The 27317-nt window shown below is 35.3% G+C and overlaps 1 protein-coding gene across 1 annotated transcript in view; it reads right to left on the minus strand.

The window, feature by feature from the left end:
- KCNH5 (potassium voltage-gated channel subfamily H member 5) overlaps positions 1 to 27317 on the minus strand; it is a 545730-nt gene that overhangs the window by 101510 nt on the left and 416903 nt on the right. The window contains exon 9 of the mRNA XM_036735143.1: positions 14618 to 14870. Coding sequence (XP_036591038.1) covers positions 14618 to 14870 — 253 coding nt within the window. The remainder of the gene's footprint in view (positions 1 to 14617; positions 14871 to 27317) is intronic.

A 27317-nucleotide genomic window follows, 5' to 3' on the forward strand; every position in this document is an offset into this window, starting at 1 on the left:
GAGAGATAATTTTAAAGTTATTGGATTACCTGAAAGCGATAATACAAAAAAAAGCCTAGAAATCATCTTTTAAGAAATTATCAAAAAAATTTCCCTGATATTCTACAGCCGGGGGTAAAATATAAATTTAAAGAATCCAGCAATCACCTCTTGAAAAGACATCCCAAAATGAAAACTGCTACAAATATTATAGCCAGATTCCAGACTTCCTAAGTCAAAGAGAAAATATTGCAGGAAGGCAGAAAGAAAAAATTCCTATATGGTGGGATCCACAGTCAGAATAACACAAGATTTAGCAGCTTCTACATAAAGGCTTTAGGAGCCTTGGAATATGATATTCCATGGGGCAAAGGAGCTGGGATTACAGCCAAGAATCACCTATCCAGCAAAACTGAGTGTAACCTCTTCAGGGGAAAATAGATATTCAATTAAATAGAAGACTTTCAAGCATTCTTGATGAAAATAAAACAGAGCTGAATAGAAAATTTGACTTTCAAATACAAGACTCAAGAGAAGAATAAAAAGGTAAACAGGAAAGGGAAATCATAAGGGACTTAATAATTTTAAACTATTTATATTCCCACATAGGAAGATGATATTTGTGACTCATAAGACCTTTCTTATTATTAGTGCAGTTAGAAGGAGTGTATATAAAGATAGAGAGTATAGGTATGAGTTGAATACGAAGGAATGATATCTAAAAAATAAAATTAAGGAGTGACAGAGAAGCACAATGGGAGAAAGAGAAAGGGAGAGGTAGAATGCAATAAATTATCTCACATAAAAGAGGTGAGAAAAAGTTTTTGCAGTGGAAGGGAAGAGAGGGTAGGGGAGGAGGCGTGAGTAAATTTTACTCTCATCAGAATTGGCTCAAAGATAGAATAACATATTCATGCAATTGGATATAGAAATATATCTTACCCATTAGGAAAGAAGGAGGGAAAGGGGTAAGAGAAGGGGGAGGGGTTAGAAAGGAGGGACAGATTGGTGGAGGAGGTAGTCAGAAGCAAAACATTTTTGAGGAGGGACAGGGTGAAAGGAGAGAGAGAGTAAAATAAATGGGGCAGGAGGAATAGGATGGAGGAAAATACAGTTAACAATTGTAACTGTGAAAAAAATTTAAAGCATTACACTGATAAAGGTCTCATTTCTCAAACACATAGAAAACTGTGTCAAATTTGTAAAAATAATAGCCATTCCTCAATTGGTAAGTTATCAAAATATATGATCAGTTTTCAGATGAAGTAATCAAAGGTACCTATAGCCATTAAAAATACTGTAACTCCTTCTTGATTGGAGAAATGCAAAATAAAACAGTTCTGAGGTACTACTGCATACCTATTGGACTGGTTAATAGGACAGAAAATTAAATGACAAATGTTGGAAGGGATGTAGGAAAAATGAGATGTTAATGTTTTGTTGGTGGAGATGTGAACTGATTCAACCATTCTGCAGAGCAATTTGGAGTTATGCCCAAAGGATTATAAAACCATACATACCTTTTGACCTAGCAATACCACTACTAGGTCTGTATCTCCAAAGAGATAAAAAAATAAAAAAGGATAAGGACCCATATATACAAAAATACTTATAGCAGCTCTTTTCTGTGAGCAAAGAATGGGAAATTGAGAACATGCTCATCAATCAGGGAAAGTCTAAACAAGTTGTGGTATGTGATTATGATGGAATACTATTGTATTATAAGAAATGATGAGACTTGCATGGGCTGATGCAAAATAAAACATACTGTCTACAAAGTAACAGCAATATTGTAAGTTGACCAACTGTGAATGACTTAGCTATTCTCATGAATATAATGATCCAAGACAACTCTGAAGGACTTATGATGAAAAATGCTATCCATCCCCAGAGAAAGAATTCATGGTGTCTGAATACATATTGAAACATACTTTGTTTTCTTTACTTTCTTTACTTTTCTTGAGTTTTTTGTCTATGTTTTCTTTTACAACATGATTATTATGGATATGATTTTACATGACTACGCATGTATAACATATATTGAATTGCTTGCCTTCTTAATGGGGTGGGGGTCTTGGGGAGGGAGGAAGAGAGAATTTGGAACTTACAATTTTAAAAATGAAAGTTGAAAATTATTTTTACATGTAACTGGGGTAAAATGAAATACTATACAAAAATTCAAAATAAAAAAAAAGAAATGATGAAAAGGATGGTTTCATAAGAACTTGGGAAGACCTGTATTACATGAACTGATGCAAAGTGAGGTGAGCAGAACTAGGAGAAAAATCTACATTGAAATAGCAATATTGTGAAGATAATCAATTTTGAAAGACTTAGTAATTCTGATCAATTCAATGGTCACCTCAGTTCCAAAGTATTCATGATGAAAAATCTTTTCCACTTCCAGATAGAGAAGTGATGGACTTAGAGTGAAAATTGAAGCATGTTTTTTCATTGAAAATCATTAATTCAGAAATCCACTTTTCATGACTGTACATTTTTGTAATGGGTTTTGTTTTTCTTGCTTTATCAATGGGTGGAGGACTTGAGGGAAAGAGAGAAAATCTGGAACTGAAAAAATATCCAAAAGTCTCTATTTTTTTTTAAATAATGGAAAGAAAAAAATAAAATTCTAAACTACTAAGCCTCCATTTTCTCAATTCCAAAATAACTGAGTTGGACCAGATGACCTCTTAGGACCCTCCCAGTAAAATATCAATCCTATTGTACCTTGTGTGTAAGTTACTAGCTGAAATTTTTCAAATTAGATTTACAGGAAAATTATTTGCCTGGCTTTCATTTTATTTTAATAGAAAAATGGAATTCAAGGCCCTCATTTATAACACAATGAAACACTTTCTTCCAAGTGCTGCTGCAAAACTAAAAAAAAATTAAAAATTATATGTCTCTACTAGAATGTTATCCTCAAACCCAGAAGCCAAATTTTCCAATGTTCACATAAAATTTATCTAACATGTACTCAATTACCATGAGTTATTTTTCTTCTAATACATTGTGCATTTTTATGTTCAGTCCATAGGGTCACATAGAATATGAACTGGATAAGATTTATATTGAAATTGTAATATATATATATATATATATATATATATATATATATATATATATATATATATATATATATATATATATATATATGTATCTTTTAGATTCCTTAGTATGCATTCAATTCACAGCTGACTTCTGAGATACTGGGGATGGACTGTCATGAAAATTATTCTTCCAGGCAGATAGTACACAATTATGCTGAATAATCTGTAGATACTGGATGAAATTGTGAATGTATAGAGAAACAACACATCAAAGGCAAAAAGAGAGCTCTTTCATTCATCCTGAAAGGTCTGCCCTTGAATCTTTGGACATTTAGAGAATCAGATACTAGTTTTTAGGTCAGCTCCCACTGTGCCCAAATACTCTTTGCTATAACCATTCAAAGAATACAAGAGAACTAATTTCTCTCTATAAGTCTAAAATTAGTAGGAAGTATAGCACTCAGCATGAAAGATGTTGTTTGTTCTATTTATATATTTCTCAGGTCTTAGCATCAAACCTTATGATGTATATCACTGTGCAATCATTGGAAACAGGAAGGCAAGGCAGAAGTAATTTCAAGAAATTTAAAAATGGCAAGACACTGAAAAAAGATCAAAGTACTGAAAATATAGGCCAATTCTTCCATCATTATTAGAGCACTACTTTCAGCTTCAAGATCTCTAGCTCTGGTGCTATGGTCTGTGTGCCAAATGGCCAAAAGTAACAATTATAGATTATTCAGTGAGGTAAACATTTACAAAACAAAATTAAGTGAGAAATTATCTTTGATGCCAGTAGCCAAGAAGTAGAATCAGTGAACTATTGAATCCATAGCATTTTAATTGAGTTAATATATGTAAAGTGCTTAAAGCATCATAAAATTGCTAGTCATTGTTATTGTAGATATAATATGCTATATATCATAGATGCTAGATATCATATTACACACTATGTATCATAGTCACTTCAGATGAATTATTATTGTTCAATAATATTGTGTTTATTAATTATTTACTATTTAATTAAAATACTAATTTATTAAAATTATTTCTCATTTATTAATAATTGACTGTTTCCTCTATCAATGAATCTATTTTACCTAATTTTTATGCCATAGTCATCATTAAGGATTTCTAATTTTATACTTCTGCTACTTCCTCCATTTGATACAGCTATCAGTCCCTCTATGACTTGATAAACAATCTTCAAGAGCTGCTATGGTCAACAAACTCATCTAATAAACCATTCTTAAAAACAACCCATAATACATACACAAAATTGTATAGTTCTGAAAACTAACACTATATTGAGCAATTTTTCTAAGTACTTCATTAAGTAGGAAGGAATATGTATTGAATGACATGAGTAACGTAACAGGATTATCGTCTTCACAGATGAGCTTATCCAACTTCCTTACTCTACCTATGAGAAAAATGAAACTCAGAGAGAAGTGACTGTTTAACTGTCACACAGATAATAAGTGACAGGTGGAATTCAAACCTCTGACTACCAATGTCTAACTACCTCTGACTACCAATCTATTACATCATAGTTCTGTTGGTACCACTTCTCAAATGGCACCAATTAAAGTAACTTTTTTGTCTTTCTAGACTAAGTTAATAAATTCCTGGTCCCAAGTAGTACTTCAAGCTTGTCTTAGTGCTTTGAAGATGATGAACTTGAAATCAACATACAAGTTTTCATTGGAAACATAAATATGTGTACAGTACTGGAAGCAATCACCAAGCAAGCTAGGAATATATTCCCTAAAATAGCACTTCTCTATCTAAAAGCAAAACAAAATCCTGGTCCAAGCTAGGTCAAAGAGCTTATAACATGTGTGTGTTTTTTTTTCTCTCCTTTGAGCAAGAAAACAATAGAGAACGTAATCACCTTTAAAGCTCATCACAATACCACTGAGGTCTGAGAAAAAGAATAGTAGCTGTATTATAGATGTTCCATTTTATAATCCTCTCATCAGTAAAATGAAGGAAATAATGCTTCCCTATCTAACTCCTAGGGCTATTAAAAGAAATAGTGTATGTGAAGTCACTTTGAGGAATGTATAAGCTCCATATAATTGCTAGGTACCATTACTATCATTATTATTGCAATAAGAGATGTCATCATGAGGTTCACAGAAGAAATAATTTTATCAATGATATAATAAAATTCATTGAATCATGAGTCATTTCAAAAATTACTTTTAAAAATGATGTTTCTTCACCTCGGGTATCTGAGTAGAAGGTTTTATTAAGCACTGAGTTAGAATTCAACATTCACCCACCTTCCAGATCCTAAGCACATCAAATACCTATTAGACAGGTTAATCAGTCAATCAATTAATTGATTAATCAACAAACAAGAGCTTACTATATTTCAGGCACTGTGCTAAGCACTGGAGATATAAAGACAAAACCAAAATAATCCCAGTCTCCATGGAACTTCTATTCTAGTGGGGAAACAACATCTGCATATATAAGAAAATGCAAAATACACACAAAATAAAATGTAACAAGGAAACATTAGCAGCAAGGGAGAGTCAGGAAAGGCCTCATGAGAAAGTGGCTTTGGTTGGAAAACACAGTGCAAGAAGGGGAGAGACATGCTATTATTATCATCATTTTACAACTGAAGAAACTGAGGCCAACACCAGTTAAATGACTTAGAGTCACAGAGCTAGTAAACGTGTAAAGCCAGGTTTGAACTCAGATATAAGGAAGTCATTAAACTGGGACTGCTTTAATCAAGGGATGCAGAAAGAGTCAAACAGCCAGTCTGCCTCTTTATTTTGTGAGCAAATTAGCTGTGTAAAATGCTGTATAGACCTAAATTATCTTTATCATAGTTCATCACTGAAGATACAGGATGGGCACAAAGAAAAAGTATTTCACTGAAGGAGGCTTTGGGAAAACCCTTTTAGATCTTGAAAGTGTGAAGCACTTGACTGTTAACAACAGGAAATGAGGGAAGACAAGTATTCATGATAGCAGTGGTCACATTTTCACAGATTCTCAAAATAGCAAAATATTATTCATTCCCATTCTGATTTTTTTTCCACTCAGAGTGAAAGTAAAGGGCAGACTTTGAAATATAAGAATTATCAATGTTCCATTTTCTCTGAGAAATTAGAAAATATTTACCAGAGATTGACACTTTTTTGAATAAAATCTTTCCTGAACAAAATTCCTTTTATGTACTTAGAAATTAATATTTCATATCAGCCATTTAAGTAAGTATAATTCCCATCTTATACCCCTTTTACGCCACCCTCCTATTAACCCATGGATGAGTTTATTGGCAAGAACCTCATGTAAAACAATAAAAACAAATAAAAATCAAAACAAAAATTCAAAACAGTTTCTCTCTCTTACAAACCTTAAGAAACACTTGCAAAAAGTTGAACAAATGTCTTGGAAACAAGGTTCTATTGTTGCTAGAAAATACAGGGCATTTTTATGTTCTCAGTTATGGGACAATGTACTTGTCAAGGGACTGAATACCCTGGCTATTTCTGCTACCTGGATGGATCTTTTCACATTGGCTAATTACAGGGAAGGAACTAAAAAACTGGAAGACATTAAAACATATTAAATATTATGCATAATGAATTTATTTCTGTACTCTGTGTTTTATAAGAAAAGAGAAAGTTTAAAAAAGAGATAAAGTTGTAAAAGAGAAAGGATCTTCAAATCAGGAGAAGAAATGAAGTACAATGGTCATAACATCCTACTTGGGAAAAGATCTTAAATTATACTTCAGACTAATAGACACATTTAACTCTCTAAGTTATTCAGTTTCTATTAATCAATTCTGCCTCAGAACTTCAGGTTGATACTTATTCATTTTGGTCAGAATTGATTTTATACAATTGAAATAAGAACTTCATTTTGTCATGGTGCCAAAGTTTCCAGTATATAATTTATATATCAGTAAGAATGATATACTTGAGGCAAGGACACAAGTGGATGGCTATTGCAATACATGTAGCCCAGGTAAGAGGTGATGAGAGTCTGCACAAGGGTGATAGCTGTGTGAGTAAAGAGAAGGTGACATATACGAAAGAGGCCGTGAAGGTAGAAATGATAAGATCTGACAAAAGATTGATTATGGGGGATGAGTAAGTCTATGTGAAGAGATGAGAATGACACTGAGATTAACAGCCTGGGTGACTGGAAAGATGGTGGTGATCTTTCCAGTAATAGAAAGGCTGAGACAAGAAGAGGATTTGGGGGTAGTAATGAATTTTATTTGGGGAATGTTGAGTTTGAGAATAATACAGGTCATCCAATTTGAGATGTGCAAAATCAGTTGATTGTGTTGGAGCTCAAGAGAGAGATTATGGCTAGATATACAGATCTGGTAATCAAATGCATACAGATGATAATTAAACCCATGGGAACTGATGTGATCACCAAAAGAGATGGTATAGATGGAAAAGAGAAGAAAGTCCAAGATATAGCTTTGGGAGTTGTCCAGGATTAGTGGGCATGACCTAATATCCAGGAAAGGAACTGAGAGGAGCAGGCAAATAAAGTGAGGAAAACACAAAGTATAATGTTTTGAAATGCTACAAAGGAGTGACTTAGCAAATTAATCTTTAAGATCTACTTTCAGGATCATAGTATTGGAAGAGACAGAAGAAGTTGTCTAATTCAAACCCTGAAGCATTACCACATACTTGCCTTCTGTGAAATTAAGCTTTAACTCTGTTCTTCATCACTACAGGGTCCACAGAGCAGAAAGAAAGCATTGCTATTACTGCCATTGCCAGTCACTGCCCTGGCCCTGGCCTCTGCCCCAGTCTTCCTCAACATATGAGCTGTGCAGCTGCATTTTCACAAGAATTATGTTGCAAAGAAACTGAAAAGTGAGGTGACTGTCCTGATCTAGGCCACTTTGAATGCCATTGACCTTCCCATACTCTACTCTAATAACATTCTTACTTCTATTCTTAATTAACGTGATTAAGAGTTGTCATGTGCTAAGAAGGAGCAGAACATAATGGATCAAGAGCTGGCCTTGAAGCAAGGAAGACTTAGAGTCAAGATTTACCTCTGAAAAATAGTTTTTTTTTTAATGTGGCAATGGGCAAACTTCTGAGAAAATAATTTATTTTTATTAGTAGAGGGAGTTTCTTTGCCTGAGTAATGGAATCGTAGGTTTAATCCCTATTCTATCCATATCATTTGATCAGGCAAAAACCCCTTTTTATTCCTGTCTCTCTCCATGAATGCAATCCTTCCTAGTTAAGTTCTACCCCTCCCCAATCTAAATATTACTTTGTCTACACCTTTAAATTCTCTTCCAATTCTAATATTCTAGGACTAGGAAAGTATTTTTGAGATTTTGAAAGAAAAAATAATTGATCTGAGATAGTAATATAAGTGTAATAGCAAAGAGTGGCAGGAGAGTTGCAAAGAGTTAGAGGGTAGAGTGAAACTTGTACTCATCAAATAGGGCAAATTCCTACAATGCCAAGTCCAGGCAAAATGTCAAGAAAACTTCAAATTTCTGCTACTCTTTCAGTGAGCCCAGAAATCATCTCAGCCAACAAATACTTGATATCTGTGCCAAATGGAGAGTTATCCTGCCCATGAGCAACACCAGTTTAGTATATAAAATATTTGTGAAATTCTATAGCAAAGGATGATGAATGATGATTAGCACTATCACCTCATAAGGCAGTGAAAAGGGATGGAAATGAAAATAAGTCTCCAGAAATGTTGGTGTCAGGAACTCATAAGCCAAATCATCATGAGACCATTGGTGAAACTGATAGAAACAGCTTCTATCCCAAAAAATGGATGGAAAAATAACAATTTATCAGCATCTCTGTAACGATATATTTTCATCTTCAGTGATAATGTAGTCACCAGATTTGGACTCAGATATCTTGGCTTTTGCTGTTCTATAAGAAGTAGAAATGGAACTTGAAAAGAAGTTGGGTGGAATACCTGGATCATACCTAACATTCACCAAAGATATTTATCTCAGAGACAAATGGCTTTCAAAGCATTGAAGATTTTCTTACAAGATATCTTAGGACAAGGGTGATTCAAAAGAATTGAACAAATTCAGATAATATTTTCATTCTCCTCCCCTCCCCACCCAAGGAAAGGTGATACAGAGATTGTCAATAGTTGGTTACTCATATGCCTACTATCTCACTTTATAATACCTTTGTCTTTATGAGAATCATCATCCTTTATGAAATTATAAGAAGGAACCAATTCAGCTTTTACTAATGATTTTCCACAGTAGATCACTTCATTCTAGCTACACAAGTGACTGCAATCAATATTGAATATATGATCTTTCTTTACTTATTGTGTTGATTACGAAGAAGAATTTGACAAGGAGACTGATACATATAATACTACCGTAAAATATTCCATGATGCATGTATGTACATCACAAGTGTTTGTTACTGTCTTGGGGCATGTCCTGAACAAAGTTCCAGTGGTTTTCCACATGCTCTGTTCTACAAATGAATGTGCTGATTTCATTAAGCCTCAGGTTATTATGTCCCACAGTGTGTGTCACTCAGTCCTTAGCACCAATGTTGGTGAATAGATTGAAATTATTTTCATAGTGAATTTTTTGCAAACACTTAACATTAATATTGCAATATATATTGACTAAATACTCCATGAAATAACATTTCCCTGTTACCTTTGGCCATTTGACAAAATTTATTCCACTGATTCCTCCTAATCTCTCCTTTTTTAAGGAATGCCTAGGAGACATTTTTCCACTTAGCTACAACTCACTTTCTTGTGGTTTCATTTATAAGCAAAAATGTCATGATTCGGTTCCTCCACCAGTATGTCCTCTCATTAGTCACTGGAAAAGGATCTTACACATACAGCACAAACTGCCAAATGAAATTTGTCAATGATGTAAAAACTGTGAAGCTTAGCACCCTCTGTCTTCTTTCCCACTATTCTGTAACCATCACAACACAGCTAGAAGGATAAGATTACACAGGAGTGAGGTTCACATTTTATTTTTCTCTATTTCATGGGTTGTTATGGCCAAAATTATTTCATCACCAGATGGGCAGCCTATTAATGATGTGCCTTTCAGTAACAAGCTAGGCTGGTCCTTGGAAAAAAGGCTTGGCCTGTTTTCAGGGTCATAATCAAAGCTTTTCCAACATGGTAGAACCTTCTAGTGCTCGTACTCCACTAGAAGAATGTGAGAACTAAAGGTCACCTCCACATCATGATGAAGCATGAGAAGAGTTTGTGGATTCCCTATTACTTAGCATACCAATACCAATAATAATAATGATAAGTAATATTTATATAGTTCTTTAACAATTACAAAACATTTTCTATCTGGTATCTCTTTTGATCTTTAAAATAACACATTTTAGACAAAGAAACTGAAGCAGAGAAGTTAATTGATTTGCTCAGTGTCACAGACATAATAAATGTCTGAAGCAGGATTTGAACACAGGTCTTCCCGACTCTAATGCTAGCACTCTCCATTAGGCCATACAGCCAACAGTATATATATCTGAGACAAACATTGCAGATAGTAAATTAGTTTGACCCAGAATTTACTACAAATGTGAGACAAAATATTTGAGAATTCGTGCAGTGACTTTAGTGATCACAAATTGCTCTTCAGTGCAAAAACAAAACAAATAAAAACCCTTTTAAATGCAAATGTCTTCTAGCGGTAGTATGTATGAATCTTAGAGCATTATTATCTAAAAAATCAAATAAACAGGTCATCTGGTTAATGGATGATAGGTGCATGTAGGCCTCAGAATATTTCCATTGACAATGCATGGGCAATGCATGTCCATATATGGACATTGACTAATCCATGGAAAAAGTCAAAAATAATTGATAGACTAGCTGAATCTTTTCCTGGTAGCCACAAAATGTAAAAAGACAGAGATATAGTTCTTTAGCAGGTTAGGCAGATCTTTGCATGGAACATCTAAGATAGAATGTGGATAAATAATTGAACAGGATCAAAGGTGTAGATGAGTGGCTATCTGCACCAATGATGGAAATAGTGACTAATGACAGCCCCGAACTATTGAAATATGATGTAAAAAGTTCCATTTTCTCATAGGCCACTGGGCAAATGCCTGGTTGCCTGGAACAATTTGTCTTTCCCCAAGAGGCATAGTGAATGAGAGAATAGTGGGATAGGTGGTTTCCATGCATTTCATTTCATTAAGTGGAAAGATGACTCTTCATTTCATTCTGATACTTGAGTAAGAAGAATTGAATATCTCCAGAAATTGCATTGTGATGGATTTCTGTGTGTGATAAGAAAGATGTGATATCCTAAGGTCTCTGTGTGTGCCTTCATTGTGTCACAGTAGTAGATAGCCAACTATTTTATTTTTTTAATGAAAAAAAAGTTTGTCTGTTGTGTTTCACTGAGCAAGTAATCATCCAGCAGAGATAACTAACCTGAGAACACCACACCTAGGGTTCTCTCCTCATATTCGGAATAAAGTTGTTGAGTTAAGGCTGTAATTAAGAAAATGAGACCAACAAATCTAACAACATGTAGACCTATAGTTAAGATAATAGATAATTCATTCTATTGGTATTTCACAGAGCTTTGGGTTTGAGATTATCTTCTTCCTTTGTTGGATAAAATAAAAATGAAAATCCAAGTCCTATTTTCAACCTGTGACAATGTTTTTTTTTCTTCCTTTTGCTGTAAGTAGCCCCAGAGTGCTTTCTGTAGAATGAATGTGTCTTAATGTATTCCCATTCACCCAAAAGGATTGTCCTGGGGAAATATGAGTCTTTTATGAGGAATTAAATATAACTCTTTTATACTGCAGTAAACAAAACAAAAAGCACGAACTCTGGAAAACATTTCATGCACCCTAAGTGCCAACTCTGAAGTGCTATAAAGAGTGATGTAATAAAAACTAAAACAAAACAATCCCTGAAAGGAATTTAGGTATAACAGAATCATCATCTTTAGGCATGTAGAGGATAGTTCTCAAACTTTTCCTGGACCCTTTTATGCTACCCGGAACCCTCTCCTATAGTAGAAAGACCTTTGACAGTCTCTGCAATGGCTGATTTTCCCATGAAGACTCATTTCTTTTCCAATTCTGTCTGTTTCAACAATTGGGTCTAATGTAGGTATTTGCTTATTTCAGGTAGATTGAGAGTTGTCATTGTTGTTACTTTGGAAGAGAGTTCATCTCTGTTCTTTTCCATTCCTGAAACATATCAGTTAAACTGTAATGTCTAGAAATGAAAATAAGTGTATTTTTGTGGCAGATTGAATATTTGTTGTTCAGTCATTCAGTCATATTTGACTCTTTGTGATGCCATGGACCATACCACACCAATACTGTCCATGGGGTTTTCTTGGCAAAAATATAAAGTGGGTTGCCCTTTCCTTCTCCAGCAAATTAAGGCAAACAGTGGTTAAGTGATTTCCCCAAGGCCACACATCTACTAAGTGTCAGAGGCTGATTTGAACTCAGGTATTCCTGATTCCAGGCCCAGTACTCTATCCACTGCACTATCTAGCTGCCAGCTATCATATGTGATTATCTTTTTTTACATTAACTTTGTTGACAGAAGTTAAATGGCTTAAGGCTAGATACATGTCCATGAAATTGGGGCATTAGAAATTTTGTTAAAAGTGAAATTGACCTTTTGTAGCTCTAGTTTTATATGCAACAAATAAAACATGATTATCAGAAAAAATCATAGACTTTTGGAATTATAAGGGATCCGAAAGTCATTTGATCTAGCCCAGTGGCAGTTAGGTGGCCCAAGTGATCACTAGACCTGGAGTTAAGAAGGACTAAATGCAAATCTAGCCTCAGACACTTAGTAGTTATATGACCCTGGGCAGACTATAACCACTATCTCAATTTATTTATCCGTAATATGAATATAATTAATAATAGTACCTACCTGCCAGGATTCTGGTGAAAATAAAATGAGATATTACTTGAAAAGTGCCTTGCAAACCTTAAAGAGCTATATAAATGCTAGCTATCATTATTTTTGTTGTAGATATTATTTTTTAACTTGTCTATAATTTATATCTGATAATTAGCTATTCAGTTTCTTCTTCACTACCTTCTAAGGTAATCTAGTTTCATTGTTAGCTTATTGTTAGAAAGTTCCTATATTAAATTAAAATCTAAATCCTCATAATTTTCACTTGATGATGCTATTTATTTCCATTAAAGATTTACCTGTCATCTCATGGTCATCTTTTTAAAAATATCTATATGGAATTCAATATCCTATTACAAATTTAACATTTAAGACTCACAAAGAATCAAACAAACATGATGTAGGAGGGAGGGGAATAGATTCAGTGTCACAAAACCTGGTTTCAAGCCCTAGCTCTGATGCTTACTGTACAATCTGGGTCAAGTTATTTGCTCACTCTGTGCCTCAATTATCTCATCTGTGTGAAGTGGGGACAATAATATTTGCACTACAGAGTCACTGTGAAGAAGTGTTTTGTAAAATGTAAAGTATTATATAGATAGGTATTCTATTTCCCATGAAACATACATTTCCCTTTCATTCTCCATTTTGACCTTTTTCTTTTCTTTCAGTAATAAAGAATAACAGGTCAAAGCTGAAAGAAATCTGAGAATTCTTTTAATCTGAGTAAATTTGCAAGAAAGGAATCTCCTACAGACTATCACTGACAAGTGCTCTTCCAGCTTCTGTATGGAGATAGCAGGGATATACAATGAACACATCATTTTAAGGCAACCCGTCCCACTGTTGGACAGCTTTAACTACTCCAAACTTTCTGTCACATTGAGGCCTTTACCACGGTCTACATGCTCATTAGTTTTAGTATGCTCTCTTTTTCAACAAATCACATTTTCCTGGTTGATATTCAGTGGATGAAATCAGTTTTCGAAGATGTTCCAGGAAAAAAATAAAAGAAAACCATCATCTAATCTAAAATGAATTTAATTATATTGTGATCACTCTTTCATAGCAGCTGCCTATAATTATCTCCTAAAACAGTTCTACTTTACTACTCAGGGCCAAGTCTAGTTTATTTCCTTTTTATGTTAGTACTGAGGAGACTGCAGTATGATGAAATTAAAAAAAAAAAGACTGAGAGGTAAGAGACCTGACTATCTCTGTCACTAACCACCTTTGTGTCCTTGGACTTCAACTTCTGCATCTGCAAAACACAAAAGTTAGACTGGATCATTTCAAATGTGTCTTCTTTCACTAATCTTCCCCCAAACTAAGCAATATTGTGGTGATAAAGTTTGTTAATACTACAAGGATTAGTAGCCTGATAATGTGTAGTGCCACAAAGCTGTAGGAAGCATTTTCAATTTTTTAAGCCTTTTCTTGTTTCAAAACCCAATTTTTGTTAGGCTACTTTGTCTTTGACCAATACTAATTTACTTGGCTCAAGTCTCTTATCTGTGTTCCACTAAAACGTATCCTTCATCAGGAACCCTACTTCCCAAGTCACCAAATTAAGGCAAATTATCCTTTCAGCAAAATTGAGAAACAAAATACTCTTTGGATATTCTATTATATTAGAAAATAACACTCTATTATGTCAGGAAAGCTCACAGTACCTAAAATAGCCACCACCTCATCATCCTGTATAACTTCGAGGGATCCTGATACCACAAAGCAGAGGGCATCCACACTTTCTCCAGCATGGTAGATGAGGTCTCCTGGAGCACAGTGAATTGTTTGGAATTCCACTGCCAAGGCGCGTAGGCATCCATCACTGGCCAGTCGGAAAGCAGGATGCTCATTAAAAACCTTGCGATTCAGATGCACACAGATATCTGCTCTCATGTCCTTTGGACAAATGGAGAGGACCTGAAGATAGTGAAATATGAGAGAGAGAGAGAGAGAGAGAGAGAGAGAGAGAGACAGAGAGAGAGAGAGAGAGAGAGACAGAGACAGAGAGAAAAGAGAGAGAGACAGAGAGAGACAGACACAGAGACAGACACAGATAGACACAGAGAGACAGAGACAGATAGAGACAGAGACACAGAGACAGAGAGACAGATGGCCAGAGACACAGACACAGACAGAAACAGAGACAAAGATAATAGAAAGACCACAACAGAAAGACAGAGACAGATAAAGAGAGGTGCAGACAGACAAAAAGGGGGAAAGAACAGGGGTAGAAGAAAGGAAATTAGAGAATAGGAAAAGCCAAGACAGGAGAAGAGAGCAAAGAGAAGGGAAGAGAAGAGAGGAGAAGAGAAGAGAAGAGAAGAGAAGAGAAGAGAAGAGAAGAGAAGAGAAGAGAAGAGAAGAGAAGAGAAGAGAAGAGAAGAGAAGAGAAGAAAAGAGAAGAGAAGAGAAGAAATGGCCACATCACAAACAGGGATAAATATCTAAATATCAAAAACATTTTAGTAGAAGTACCACTACCAAATATAATTTTTCTAGTTGGTGTTCTTTGTCACTAAACACATATTCAAATATGTGAATTTAATTCCATATAAGAGGTGAATTCTTATTACCTACCTAAACATGGACAGCATATAACAGAAGTGAATTGGCATGCTGACACTGCCTAACATTGTATGACTACATATATACTTTCCACTATGTGTAAGAATTCTTTCCCTTATGAGATGAATTCCTGACTAGGGAACAGAAAGGTACTTACAAGCACCATGGAGGGCTTAGGCAGCTGGAAATGTCAGCAAGATAGGCAAATCTTTTTTGTAGCCCAAGCTGAGAACATTCTATTCTCTGGCTTCAAAGGACTGCCAAGGGCAATGGTAAGAAGCAAACCATAGTCAACTTTTAGAAGAAAGAGTAAATTGGAGGCTTGTACTAAGAAAACTGAGTCAGTGAGAAACAGACCTTTATTGCTTATAGCTCTCAGCCAGGAAATTAGATACCAGATGAAAATGGAGATCATATTTAATTACAGAGTCATAAGATATAAGGAAAATGAAGAGGTTATCCAAAATCCCCTTCAGGTAAAATTGCACAAACCCAATTTGAGATTCTATCTCAGTGAGCTATTCCTATCATGAAATCATCTTTGCATCTATTTTTTTTGTTTTAAATTTATTATTTATTTGCTTTAACATTCTTTTCCTTTTAAAATTTTAGTTCCAGAATCTCTCCCTCTCTCCCACTACTATCACACCCACCGAGAGGGCAAACAATATGATATCAATTACGCATGTGAAATCAGGCAAAACATAGTCCATATTAGCCATATCACAAAAATGCAAAAAATAAATAGAGCAAAAAAATTATACTTCAATTTACACTCAGAGTTCATCATTGGTCTCTCTAGAGGTGGATAGCATTTTTTCATCATTTGTCCTTTGAAATTATCTTGGATCACTGTATTGATCAGAGTAGCCAAGTCTTTCGCAATTGACCATCAGCATTGATGTTATGGTATACAATGATCTCCTGGTTCTCCTCACTTCACTTTGCATCAGTTTATATGTCTTGCCATGTTTTTGGACACCACTCCCTTGTCATTTCTTATAGCACACTAGTACTCCATCACAATAATATGTCACGACTTGTTCAACCATTCTTAAGTTGATGAGCATTCCCTCACTTTCCAATTTTTCCCACCACAAAACAGTTATTATTTATTTGCTTTAACATTCTTTTCCTTTTAAGTATTTTTGTGCATATAGGCCCTTTTCCTTTTTCTCTGATCTCTTTTTGGGGTACAGATGTAGTAGTGGTGGATCAAGAAATATACACTGTTTTAGAGTTTTTTGGGAATGGTTCCAAATTGCTCTCCAGAATGGTTGAACTACTTCACTATTCCACTAACAATTCATTAATGGACTTATTTTCACTCATTTCCTCCAGCATTTGTCTTTTCTGTAGGTGTGAGATGGTAGCTCAGAATTGTTTTAATTTGCCTTTTTCTAATTAACAATGATTTATAGCATTTTAATATGACTATATGTAACTTTGATTTTTTCTTGTGAACATTGCCTGTTCATATCCTTTGATCATTTATCGACTGGGAGATGGCTTCTATTTTTTTTTAATTTGGCTCAGTTTTTTTATATATTTGAGAGAGGAGAACTTTGTTGGAAAAACTTGCTGTAAAATGTTTTGATATTATTTCATTGTTTATAGTAGCAGTGGATAGTGAACTGTACTTGGAATCAGGAAAGACTATATTCTTGAGTTCAAATCTAGCTGTGTGACTTTGCACAAGTCACTTAATCCTCTTTGCCTCGGTTCCTCATCTGTAAAATGAATTGGAGAAAGAAATAGCAAACCACTTCAAGTATCTTTGCCAAGAAAACTTCAAAATGGGGTCATGAAGAGTCAGTTATAACTGAACAACAGCAACAATGATAGCAAGTTTGCCTGATTATCTCTTTCAATTAGGTCTATATCTGAGATCATGATTGCCACTCCTGCCCTCTTCACTTCAGCTGAAGCATAATAGACTCTGCTCTAGGCCTTCACTTCCAGACTCTGTGTGTCTTTCTGTCCCAAGTGTATCTCTTGTACACATTTTGTCAGATTTCCAATACATTCTGCTTCTGGTTATTTGGTTAGCTGATCTCATTCACGTTCACAGTTATGATCACTAACTGCACATTTCCTTCTATCCCATTTTCTTCTATTTATCCTTCTCTCTTTTAATTGTATCCCACCACGAAAGTCTGTTTTGATTCTGACCACTGTTTCCCTCAATCTGTCCTCCCCTTTTTTATCCCCTCTATATCTCTTATCTCTTTTCCCTTCTATTTCCCCACTGGGTAAGAAAGGTTTCAATGCCCAACTGAGAGTATGTATGTATGTATGTATGTATACACATATATACACATATACATGCATATATACACACATACATACACACATATATAATATACATATATGTATGTGTATGTGTATGTATGCTTCCATCTTTAACCAATTCTAATAAGAGTGAGGTTCAAGCATTGCCTCCCATTCCTCCTCATTTTCCCCTGCACTGTAAAAGCTTTTCCTTGTGTGCCTTCTCTTTGTGATAAAATTTGACTCATTCTTCCTTTCCTATCCCCCTTCTCCCAGTGCATCCCTCTTTTTCACCCCTACATTTTTGGGGGGTATCACCCAAGTGAATCAACTCACACCTATGCCCTCTGCCTATGCAGACTCTTTCTAACTACTCTAATAATAATAAAGTTCTTAGGGCTTACAAATATCATCTTCCCATGTAGGAATGTAAGCGGTTTAACTCTATTGAGTCCCTTATGAGTGCTGTTTCATGTTTACCTTTTTATGCTTCTTTTAAGTCTTCTGGTTAAATGTCAAATTTTCTATTCAGCTCTGGCCTTTCCATCAGGAATGCTTGGAAGTCCTCTTTTTCATTAAACATGTATTTTCCCCCTTGAAGGATTATACTCAGTTTTTCTTGGTAGGTAAATCTTGGTTGCAATCCTCTTTCACCCTCCAGAATATCATATTCTAAGTCCTTTCCTTCTTTAACATGGAAGCTGCTAAATCTTGTGCAATTCTGATTGTTGCTCCAAGATAATTTGAATGGTTTCTTTCTGTGTATGCAATATTTTCTCCCTAACCTGGGAGCCTTTGAATTTGGCTATAATATTCTTGGGAGTTTTGATTTTGGGGATCTCTTTCAGGAGGTGACAAGTAGATTTTACCATTATTGTTTTACGCTCTGGAACTAAAGTGTTGGGCTAGTTTTCCTTTTAATTCCCTTATATATTATGTCTAGGCTCTTCTCTTTCTTTTTTTCTTTCTTTTTTTGATCAAGTCATTCAGGTAGTCCAATATTTTTTAAATTATCTCTCCTCAAACTGTTTTCCCATTTAGTTGTTTTTCCACTGAGATACTTCACATTTCTTTTTTTCATTATTTTGACTTTGTTTTATTGTTTTTTAAAGTCTCATGAATTCATTAACTTCCACTTCCTCAATTCTAATTTTAAGAAATTATTTTCTTCACTATGACTAGGTATGATATATACCAGGAATGCAGAGCTGGTTCAATATTAGGAAAACTATCAGCATAATTGACCATACTAGGAACAAAACTAACAAAAACCCTCAATATGATTATCTCAATAGATGTAGAAAAAACTTTTCACAAAATACAACACCCATTCCTATTAAAATCACTAGAGAGCATAGGAATAAATGGAGCCTTCCTTAAAATTATAAGTAGCATTATATAAGCATTATATAAGAATAATAAGCTAGAAGGATTTCCAGTGAGATTGGGGGTGAAACAAAGATGTCCATTATCACCACTGTTATTCAATATGGTACAAGAAGCATTAGCTTTAGCAATAAGAGAAGAAAAAGAAATTGAAGGAATTAGAATAGGCAAAGAAGAAACAAATCTATCACTCTTTGCAGATGATATGATGATATACTTAGAGAATCCTAGAGAATCAAGTACAAAACTATTTGAAATAATAAACAAATTTAGCAAAGTAGCAGGATGCGTAAAATATAAAAAATATGTCATCAGCATTTCTATATAATACTAACAAACTCCACCTGGGAGAGATAGAGAAATTCCATTTAAAGTTACTGTAGACATTATAAAATACTTGGGAGTCTACTCACCAAAACAAACACAGGAACTATATGAACACAATCACAAAACACTTTTCACACCAATGGTGTCATATCTAAATAATGGGAAAAATATCAGTTGCTCATGGTTAGGCCAAGGTAATATTATAAAAATGACAATTCTACCTAAAGTAATTTACTTGTTCAGTTCCATACCAAACTACCAAAAAAGTATTTTATAGAATTAGAAAAAATTGCAATAAAATTCATCTGGGAGAACAAATGGACCAGAATATCAATGGAATTAACGAAAATAAATGCAAGGGAAGGTGGTCTAGCCATACCAGATCTTAAATTGTATTATAAACAGCAATCATCAAAACTACTTGGTACTGACCAAAAAATAGATTTGTGGATCAGTGGAATGGGTTAGGTACACAAGACACAGTAGTCAATGACTATAGTAATCTACCGTTTGATAAATCCAAAGACTGCAGCTTCTGAGATAAGAACTCACTATTTTACAAAAACTACTGGGAAAGCTGAAAAATAGTGTGGTAAAAACTAGGCATAGATCAACATTTTACACTGTATACCAAAATAAAGTCAAAATGGGTACACAATTTAGATATAAAGACTGATACTATAAGCAAACTGGGAGATAAGGAATAGTTTATCTGTCATTTTCATGGAGAACAGAGGAATTCATGACCAAACAAGAGAGAGAACATTATGAAGTGCAAAATGGATAACAAATTGAAGTTTTTTCCACAAACAAAGCCAATGCAACCAAAATTAGGAGGGAAGCACAAAACTAGGAAAGAATTTTTATAACCAGTGTCCTTGATAAAGGACTCATTTCTCAAATATATAGAGAACTGAGTCAAACTTATAAGAATACAAGTCATTCCCCAATTGATAAATGGTAAAAGGATATGAACAGGCAGTTTCCAGATGAAGAAATTAAAGCTATCTATAGTCATGAAAAAATGCTCTAAATCACTACTGATTAGAGAAATGCAAGTCAAAACAACCCTGCAGTACCACATCACACCTATCAGATTGGCTAACATGACAAAACAGGGAAATGATAAATGTCGAACATGTGGGAAAATTAGAACACTAATGCACTGTTATGGAGTTATATACTTATCCAACCATTCTGGAGAGCAATTTGGAACTATGCCCAAAGGACCATAAAACTGTGCATACCCTTTGATCCAGTAATATGACTTCTAGGTCTGTATCCCAAAGAGATTATAAAATAGGGAAAAAGACCCACATGTACAAAAATATTTATAGAAGTTCTCTTTGTAATAGCAAGAATTGGAAATTGAGGGAATGCCCATAGATTGGAGAATGGCTGAACAAGTTGTGGCATATGAATGTAATGGAATATTTTTGTGCTATAAGAAATGATGAACAGGTAGACTTTAAAAAAAATCTTAGAAAGACTTATGTTAACTGATGCTGAGTGAAGTGAGCACAACCAGGGGAACATTGTACACAGTAAAAAGCACATTGTATGATAACTAACTTTGATAGACTTATCTCTTCTTAGCAGTGCAAGGATCTAAGACAAGGCTGTCCAAAATGCTGCCTGCAGGCCACATGCAGCCCACAGTGGGATTTATGTGATCCGCCTACAAGCATAGAAATTTACATGAATGCTTTAGTAAATGAAGCCAAGCTACTGCAGAGCTCTCACTAAAATGGTAAATCAAAATATATTGTCTATTGTTTCAATAAAAACCTAAGAGTGCACAGCCCTGATCTAAGACAACTACAAAAAAATCATGATGGAAAATGCTATCCACATCCAGAAAAGGAACTATGGAGTCTGAATGCAGATTAAAACATACTATTTGCTCTCCTTCTCTTTTTTTTAAAATTTCTTTTTTCTTGTGGTTTCTCACATTGGTTCTAATTCTTCTTTACAACATGACTAATGTGGAAATAGGTTTAATATGATTGTATATGTTGAGCCTATATCAATTTACGCACAGTCTTTTAGTGGGAGGAGGGGAGAGATAGGGAAAAATTTTGAAAATCAAAATCTTATGGAAGTGGATGTCAAAAATTAAAAATTAATTAATTAATTAATTTTTTAAAAAAGAAATTATTTTCTTCAGTCAGTTTTGTCCCTCTTTTTTCATTAGGTAAATTCTACTTTTAAAAGAGTTCTTTTCTTCAGCAAATGTTTTCTTTTATTTAAGATGATATTATCTTCAGTATTTGTTGTGCCTCTTTTACCAATCTGTTAATTCTCTTTTCAAAATTTTCTTGCATCACTCTCATTTATTTTCCCAATTTTTCCTCTACCACTCTTTTCTCTTTCTTTAACTGTCCCAGAAATTCTTGCTGGCCCTGACTCCAATTAACATTTTTCTTTGAAGATTTCCTTACAGCTCTTTTCACATTATTGTCTTCATTTAAGTTTATGTATTGACCTTTCCTGCCACTGTAGGAGTTTTATATGATCAAGCTCTTTTGTTGTTGTTGTTTGCTCATTTTTCCAGTCTATTTCTTCACTTTGGTCTTTAAGTTTGAATTTGCTTATCTGGGGGTGGTGAGATACTGTCTCAAGCTTTAAGGTTTTTTATGCTGCTATTTTCAGAGTTAGTTCCAGGGATCTGCAAATTTTCAGTGCTTCCAAGGTTGTGTTATCCTGCAAGAGGTGTGGTAACTCTTCTCCTTGTATGACCTCTGGTCTTTACCCATAAAGGGCCCCTGATACCCTGTAGCTGCAAATAATAGTGTTCCTCAACCCCAGAACTAGCCAGGTCCTCTGTTTCCTTGTTACTAACCACAAGCACTCCTTGCACCCTGAAAGAGTAGCATACAAATGTGTATATGGAACAGAGCTGCCAATTAGTGCCAGCTTCCCCCAGTGACAGGAAAAGATCCCTTGTTATATCTTTCTGATCAGTTGTCCAATCTCTTTACAATCTGTTGGTTCAGAGTTCCTGAAGCTGCTGCTACTGTTATATTGGGCACCTCCAAGCCTACCATTTCTGTTCCTGTCACAATCTGGGCATATGCAAACCTCAGTGTTACAGCCCTCTCTTGTGGACCTCTTAAGTTATCTTAGGCTAGAAAAATGTCTCCCTCTGATCTTTTATTGACCCTGCTGCCACAAAATTTAATTTGAAATGTTATTTTAAAGGTATTTGGAAGGGAATGGTGAGAGAATTAAGCTAGGTCTCTACTCCACCATCTTGGTTCACTTCTAACTAATTTAAATCCCTCATTCTACTGCTTGACTCTTCTTTTTCCTCTTGACTAAACCCTTCCTTGTGACAAAGAAAAAGAAATCAAGAAACAACATCTGATACAGAGACTACATCTGATATTGTAACCAATATTTTGTTGTGGTATTCTCTCACTTCTTTGTCCTATAGAAGTAGTGAAAATTCATTAGCTCTTTTTCATTGGCTTTTCTATTAGAATTCAATTATCTTTGTTTCAGTCATCTTTTAATTTATTTTGTTGGGGTTCTTTTGTAACATGTTAATGTCTTATTTTATTTAATTTATTTATTTTCAGTTTTCAACATTCATTTCCACAAGATTTTGAGTTGCAAGTTTTCTCCCTATCTCTACCCTTCCCCCCCACCCCAAGACAGCATGTATTCTGATTGCCCCTTTCCCCAGTCTGACCTCCCTTCTATCACCCCTCTCCCCCTCCCCTTTACCCCCTTCCCCCTTACTTTCTTGTATGGTCAGATAGATTTCTATGCCCCATTACCTGCATATCTTATTTCTCAGTAGCATGTAAAAACAATATTCAACATTTGTTTTTAAGACCTTGAGTTCCAAATTCTCTCCCTTCTTCCCTCCCCACGACCCTCCTTAATAAGGCAAGCAATTCAGTGTAGGTTATAGGTGTATTGTGATGCAAAACACTTCCATAATTGTCATGTTGTGAAAGATTAACTATATTTCCCTCCATCCTATCCTTTCCCTATTTATTCAATTTTCTCCTTTGACCCTGTTCCCTTTCAAAAATGTTTGCTTTTATTTACCCCTTCTCCCAATCTGCCCTCCCTTCTATCACCCCCCTTTAACACCTTCCCCACTACTTTCCTATAGGGTAAGACACCCAATTGAGTGTGAATGTTATTCCCTCCTTAAGTCAAATCTGGTGAGAGTAAGGTTCATTCATTCCCTTTCACTTACCCCCTCTTCCTTTCCATTATAACAGCTTTTTCTTCCCTCTTCTATGTGAGATAATTTATCCCATTTCATCCCTCCCTTTCTCCTCCCAATATATTCCTCTCTCACTCCTTAATCTTGTTTTTTCAGATATTATCCTTTCATATTCAACTCACCCTGTGCCCCTCTGTGTGTGTGTATGTGTGTATATATATATATATATATATATATATATATATATATATATGTATATGTGTATATGTATATATATATGTATATATGTGTATTCCCTTCAACTACACTAATATTGAGAAAGGTCCTATGAGTTACAAATATCATCTTTTTATATAGGAATGTAAACTGTTGGTCTTTAGTAAGTCCCTTATGATTTATTTTTCCTGTTCACCTTTACATGCTTCTCTTGATTCTTGTATTTGAAAGTCAAATTTTCTACTCAGCTCTGGTCTTTTCATCAAGAATGCTTGAAAGTACTCTATTTCATTGAAAGTTAATTTTTTGCCTTGAAGTATTATATTCAGTTTTGCTGGGTAGGTGATTCTTGGTTTCAATCCCAAATCCTTTGACCTCCAGAATATCATATTCCAAGCCCTTCGGTCCCTTAATGTAGAAGCTGCTAGATCTTGTGTTATCCTGATTGTGTTTCCACAATACTCAAATTGTTTCTTTCTGGCTATTGCAATATTTTCTCCTTGACTTGGTAACTCTGCAATTTGGCTACAGTATTAATAAGAGTTTTCCTTTTGGGATCTTTTTCAAGAGGTCATCAGCGGACTCTTTCAATGTCTATTTTTATCCTCTGCTTCTAGAATATCAGGGCAATTTTCCTTCATAATTTCTTGAAAGATGATGTCTAGGATCTTTTTTTATCATGGCTTTCAGGCAGTCCAACAATTTTTAGATTATCTCTCCTGGAGCAATTTTCCAGGTGAGTGGTTTTCCCATTGAGATATTTCACATTGTCTTCCATTTTTTCTGTTCTTTTGGTTCTGTTTTATGATTTTTTGATTTCTCATAAAGTCATTAGCTTCCATTTACTCCATTCTAATTTTTAAGGCAGCATTTTTTTCAGTGGTCTTTTGGACCTCCTTTTCCATTTGGCTAATTCTGCTTTGCAAGATATTCTTCTCCTCATTGGCTTTTTGGACCTCTTTTGCCATTTGGGTTACTCTATTTTTTAAGGTGTTATTTTCTTCAGTATTTTTTGGGTCTCCTTTAGCAAGCTGTTGACTTGTTTTTCATGATTTTCTTGCATTTCTCATTTCTCTTCCCAATTTTTCCTCTATTTCTCTTACTTGATTTTCCAAATCCTTTTTGAGCTCTTCCATGGCTGGATACCAATTCATATTTTTCTTGAAGGCTTTGGATGTAGGAGCTTTGACTTTGTTGTCTTCTTCTGGTTGTATGTTTTGATCTTCTTTGTCACCAAAGTAAGATTCTATAGCCTGAGGATTTTTTTATGCTGTCGGCTTATTTTTCCAGCCAATTACTTGCCTTTTTAGCACTTTGCCAAGGTAGAACTCTGCTTCCAGAGTGGAGAGTGATTTGTCCCAAGCTTCAGGGGTTTTGTGCTGCTCTTTTCAGAGTTACTTCTAGGCACCTGTAAATTTTCATTTCTTCTGAACTGGTATGATCCAATGAGAGGTTTTTCTCCTCTCCTGGCCTGTGCTCTGGTCTGTGAGTGATCTCAAGCACTCTTTTCTGCTGTGTAACTACCAGGAGGACTCCCTCTTCACAGCCACCATAAGCTCTGCCACAGCAGTGCTCCTCCTCACCCCAGGACTGCCACCCAGGAGTGCAACCTATATCCAAGGAGGGCAAAGCAAGATAATCCTGCCTCAGTGCCAGCAAACAGATCCCTTCACTGCTACTCTGATCAGCTGCTTGATTCCACCTACTGTCTGTGGTCCTGGAGCTCTGGAAGCAGCTGGTGCTGTTGCAGCCACCTCCATGACCCTAGGGCTGGGGCAAGACCACACCCTTCTCTCACCCAGGTCCAACGGAGTATTTCCACTGACCCACTAAGTTATCCTTGACTTTTGTGGGTTGGGAAGTCTGGAAACAGCCACATCTCAGCACAGTGATTCAGGGTCTTGAGGTCTGCTCTGCCTGGTCTGTTCTGGCCTGGTTTGTCCTGAGTTGACCATGCTGGGCTGGTCTCTGTTTCCAGCACAATGCAATAGACCCCTCCCAGAGACTATCCAGGCAGTCTTGGGCTGGAGACTTGTTTCACTCTGTCATTTCATGGGTCCTGTAGCTCTAGAATTTTAGTCATTTTTTACAGATATTTGAAGGGATTTGGGGGAGCACTCAAGGAAGTCCCTGTTTTCAGTCTTTGTTGTTGTAGTTATTGTGTTCATTGTAATGTATCTTGACTACTTATTTCTCTTCATATAAATTTGTACAAATATTTCCAGGTTTCTCTGAATTTTCCATAGTGGTCATATACAATGATATTGTATTAAAATAATTTGCCATCATTTTTCTGCCATTTCCTAAACTGACAGCCCTCACCTCTTTGTTTCCAGTTTTTTGCTATAATGATGACTACTGCTATAATTATTTTGGTAAATATTGGACTTTCTGCTCTTGATTTCATTTGAGTATATACCTAGTAGTGGGATAGTTAGGTAAAAGACTATGGCTAATTTAGCCTTTTATTTTTACATAATACCATATTAAAATCCAGAATAATTATACCACTTCATAGCACCAAATCAAATCAGCCAAGTATTTTAAGCTACTATGTACCAGGCACTGTGCTAATCAATGGGAATATGAAGAAAGGCAAAAAGAGTTCCTGCCATAAAGAGCTTACAATTTAATGAGAAGACAACATGCAACTAAGAACAAATAAGGTATGTAAAGCATAAGTTAGAGAGAATCTCAGGGGGAAAGCACCAGCAGTAAGGGGGATTGGGAAAGGCTTCTTGAAGCAGGTGGAGCTCTAGTAGCCTGAATTTAAGAAAGCCACATAAGTCAGGATGCAGAGATGAGAAGCATTCTAGGAACAGTCTAGGTGACAGTCCGTGAAAATGTAAGGAATCAGATGATGGAGTGTCTTGTGAAAGAAACAGCAAGTATCCTAGTCAAGTATCCTAGTCTCACTGGGTCACAGAGTACATGGGGGAAGGAAAAAAGGAGTAAGAAGCTTAGAAAAGTTGGAATGGGGTAGGTTATGCAAGATATAAAGCTGGAATGCCAGCAATGTGCCTATTTTTCCATACCCCTTACAATGTCAGATGTTACCATCATTTTTTATCTTTACCAATTTTCTTGGTGACAGGTGAAACTTCAGAGTTGTTTTAATTTTCATCATTTTCTTGCTAAGGTCCATTACTATTGCTCGGCCTTCAGTATAAATGAAAACCAGTATCTTTCATCTACACAAGAAACTTGAATTAATTTAAGGGCCACAAGTTAAATTGCCCCTCAGATTTCCTGTCTCAAATTGAATCACATATGCACTGAATTTTAGAATTGGGATTTCAGCAGCCATCCAGTCCAATTTATACCTGAAAAAAAAGGTCTACTCCAACATATCCATCCAGTGATCATCCAAAAAGGCAAACCCACTACCTCCTGAAGCCATTGTTTTGGACAGTTCA

This window comes from Trichosurus vulpecula, chromosome 8 (assembly GCF_011100635.1).
Source record: "Trichosurus vulpecula isolate mTriVul1 chromosome 8, mTriVul1.pri, whole genome shotgun sequence".
Taxonomy (NCBI): domain Eukaryota; kingdom Metazoa; phylum Chordata; class Mammalia; order Diprotodontia; family Phalangeridae; genus Trichosurus; species Trichosurus vulpecula.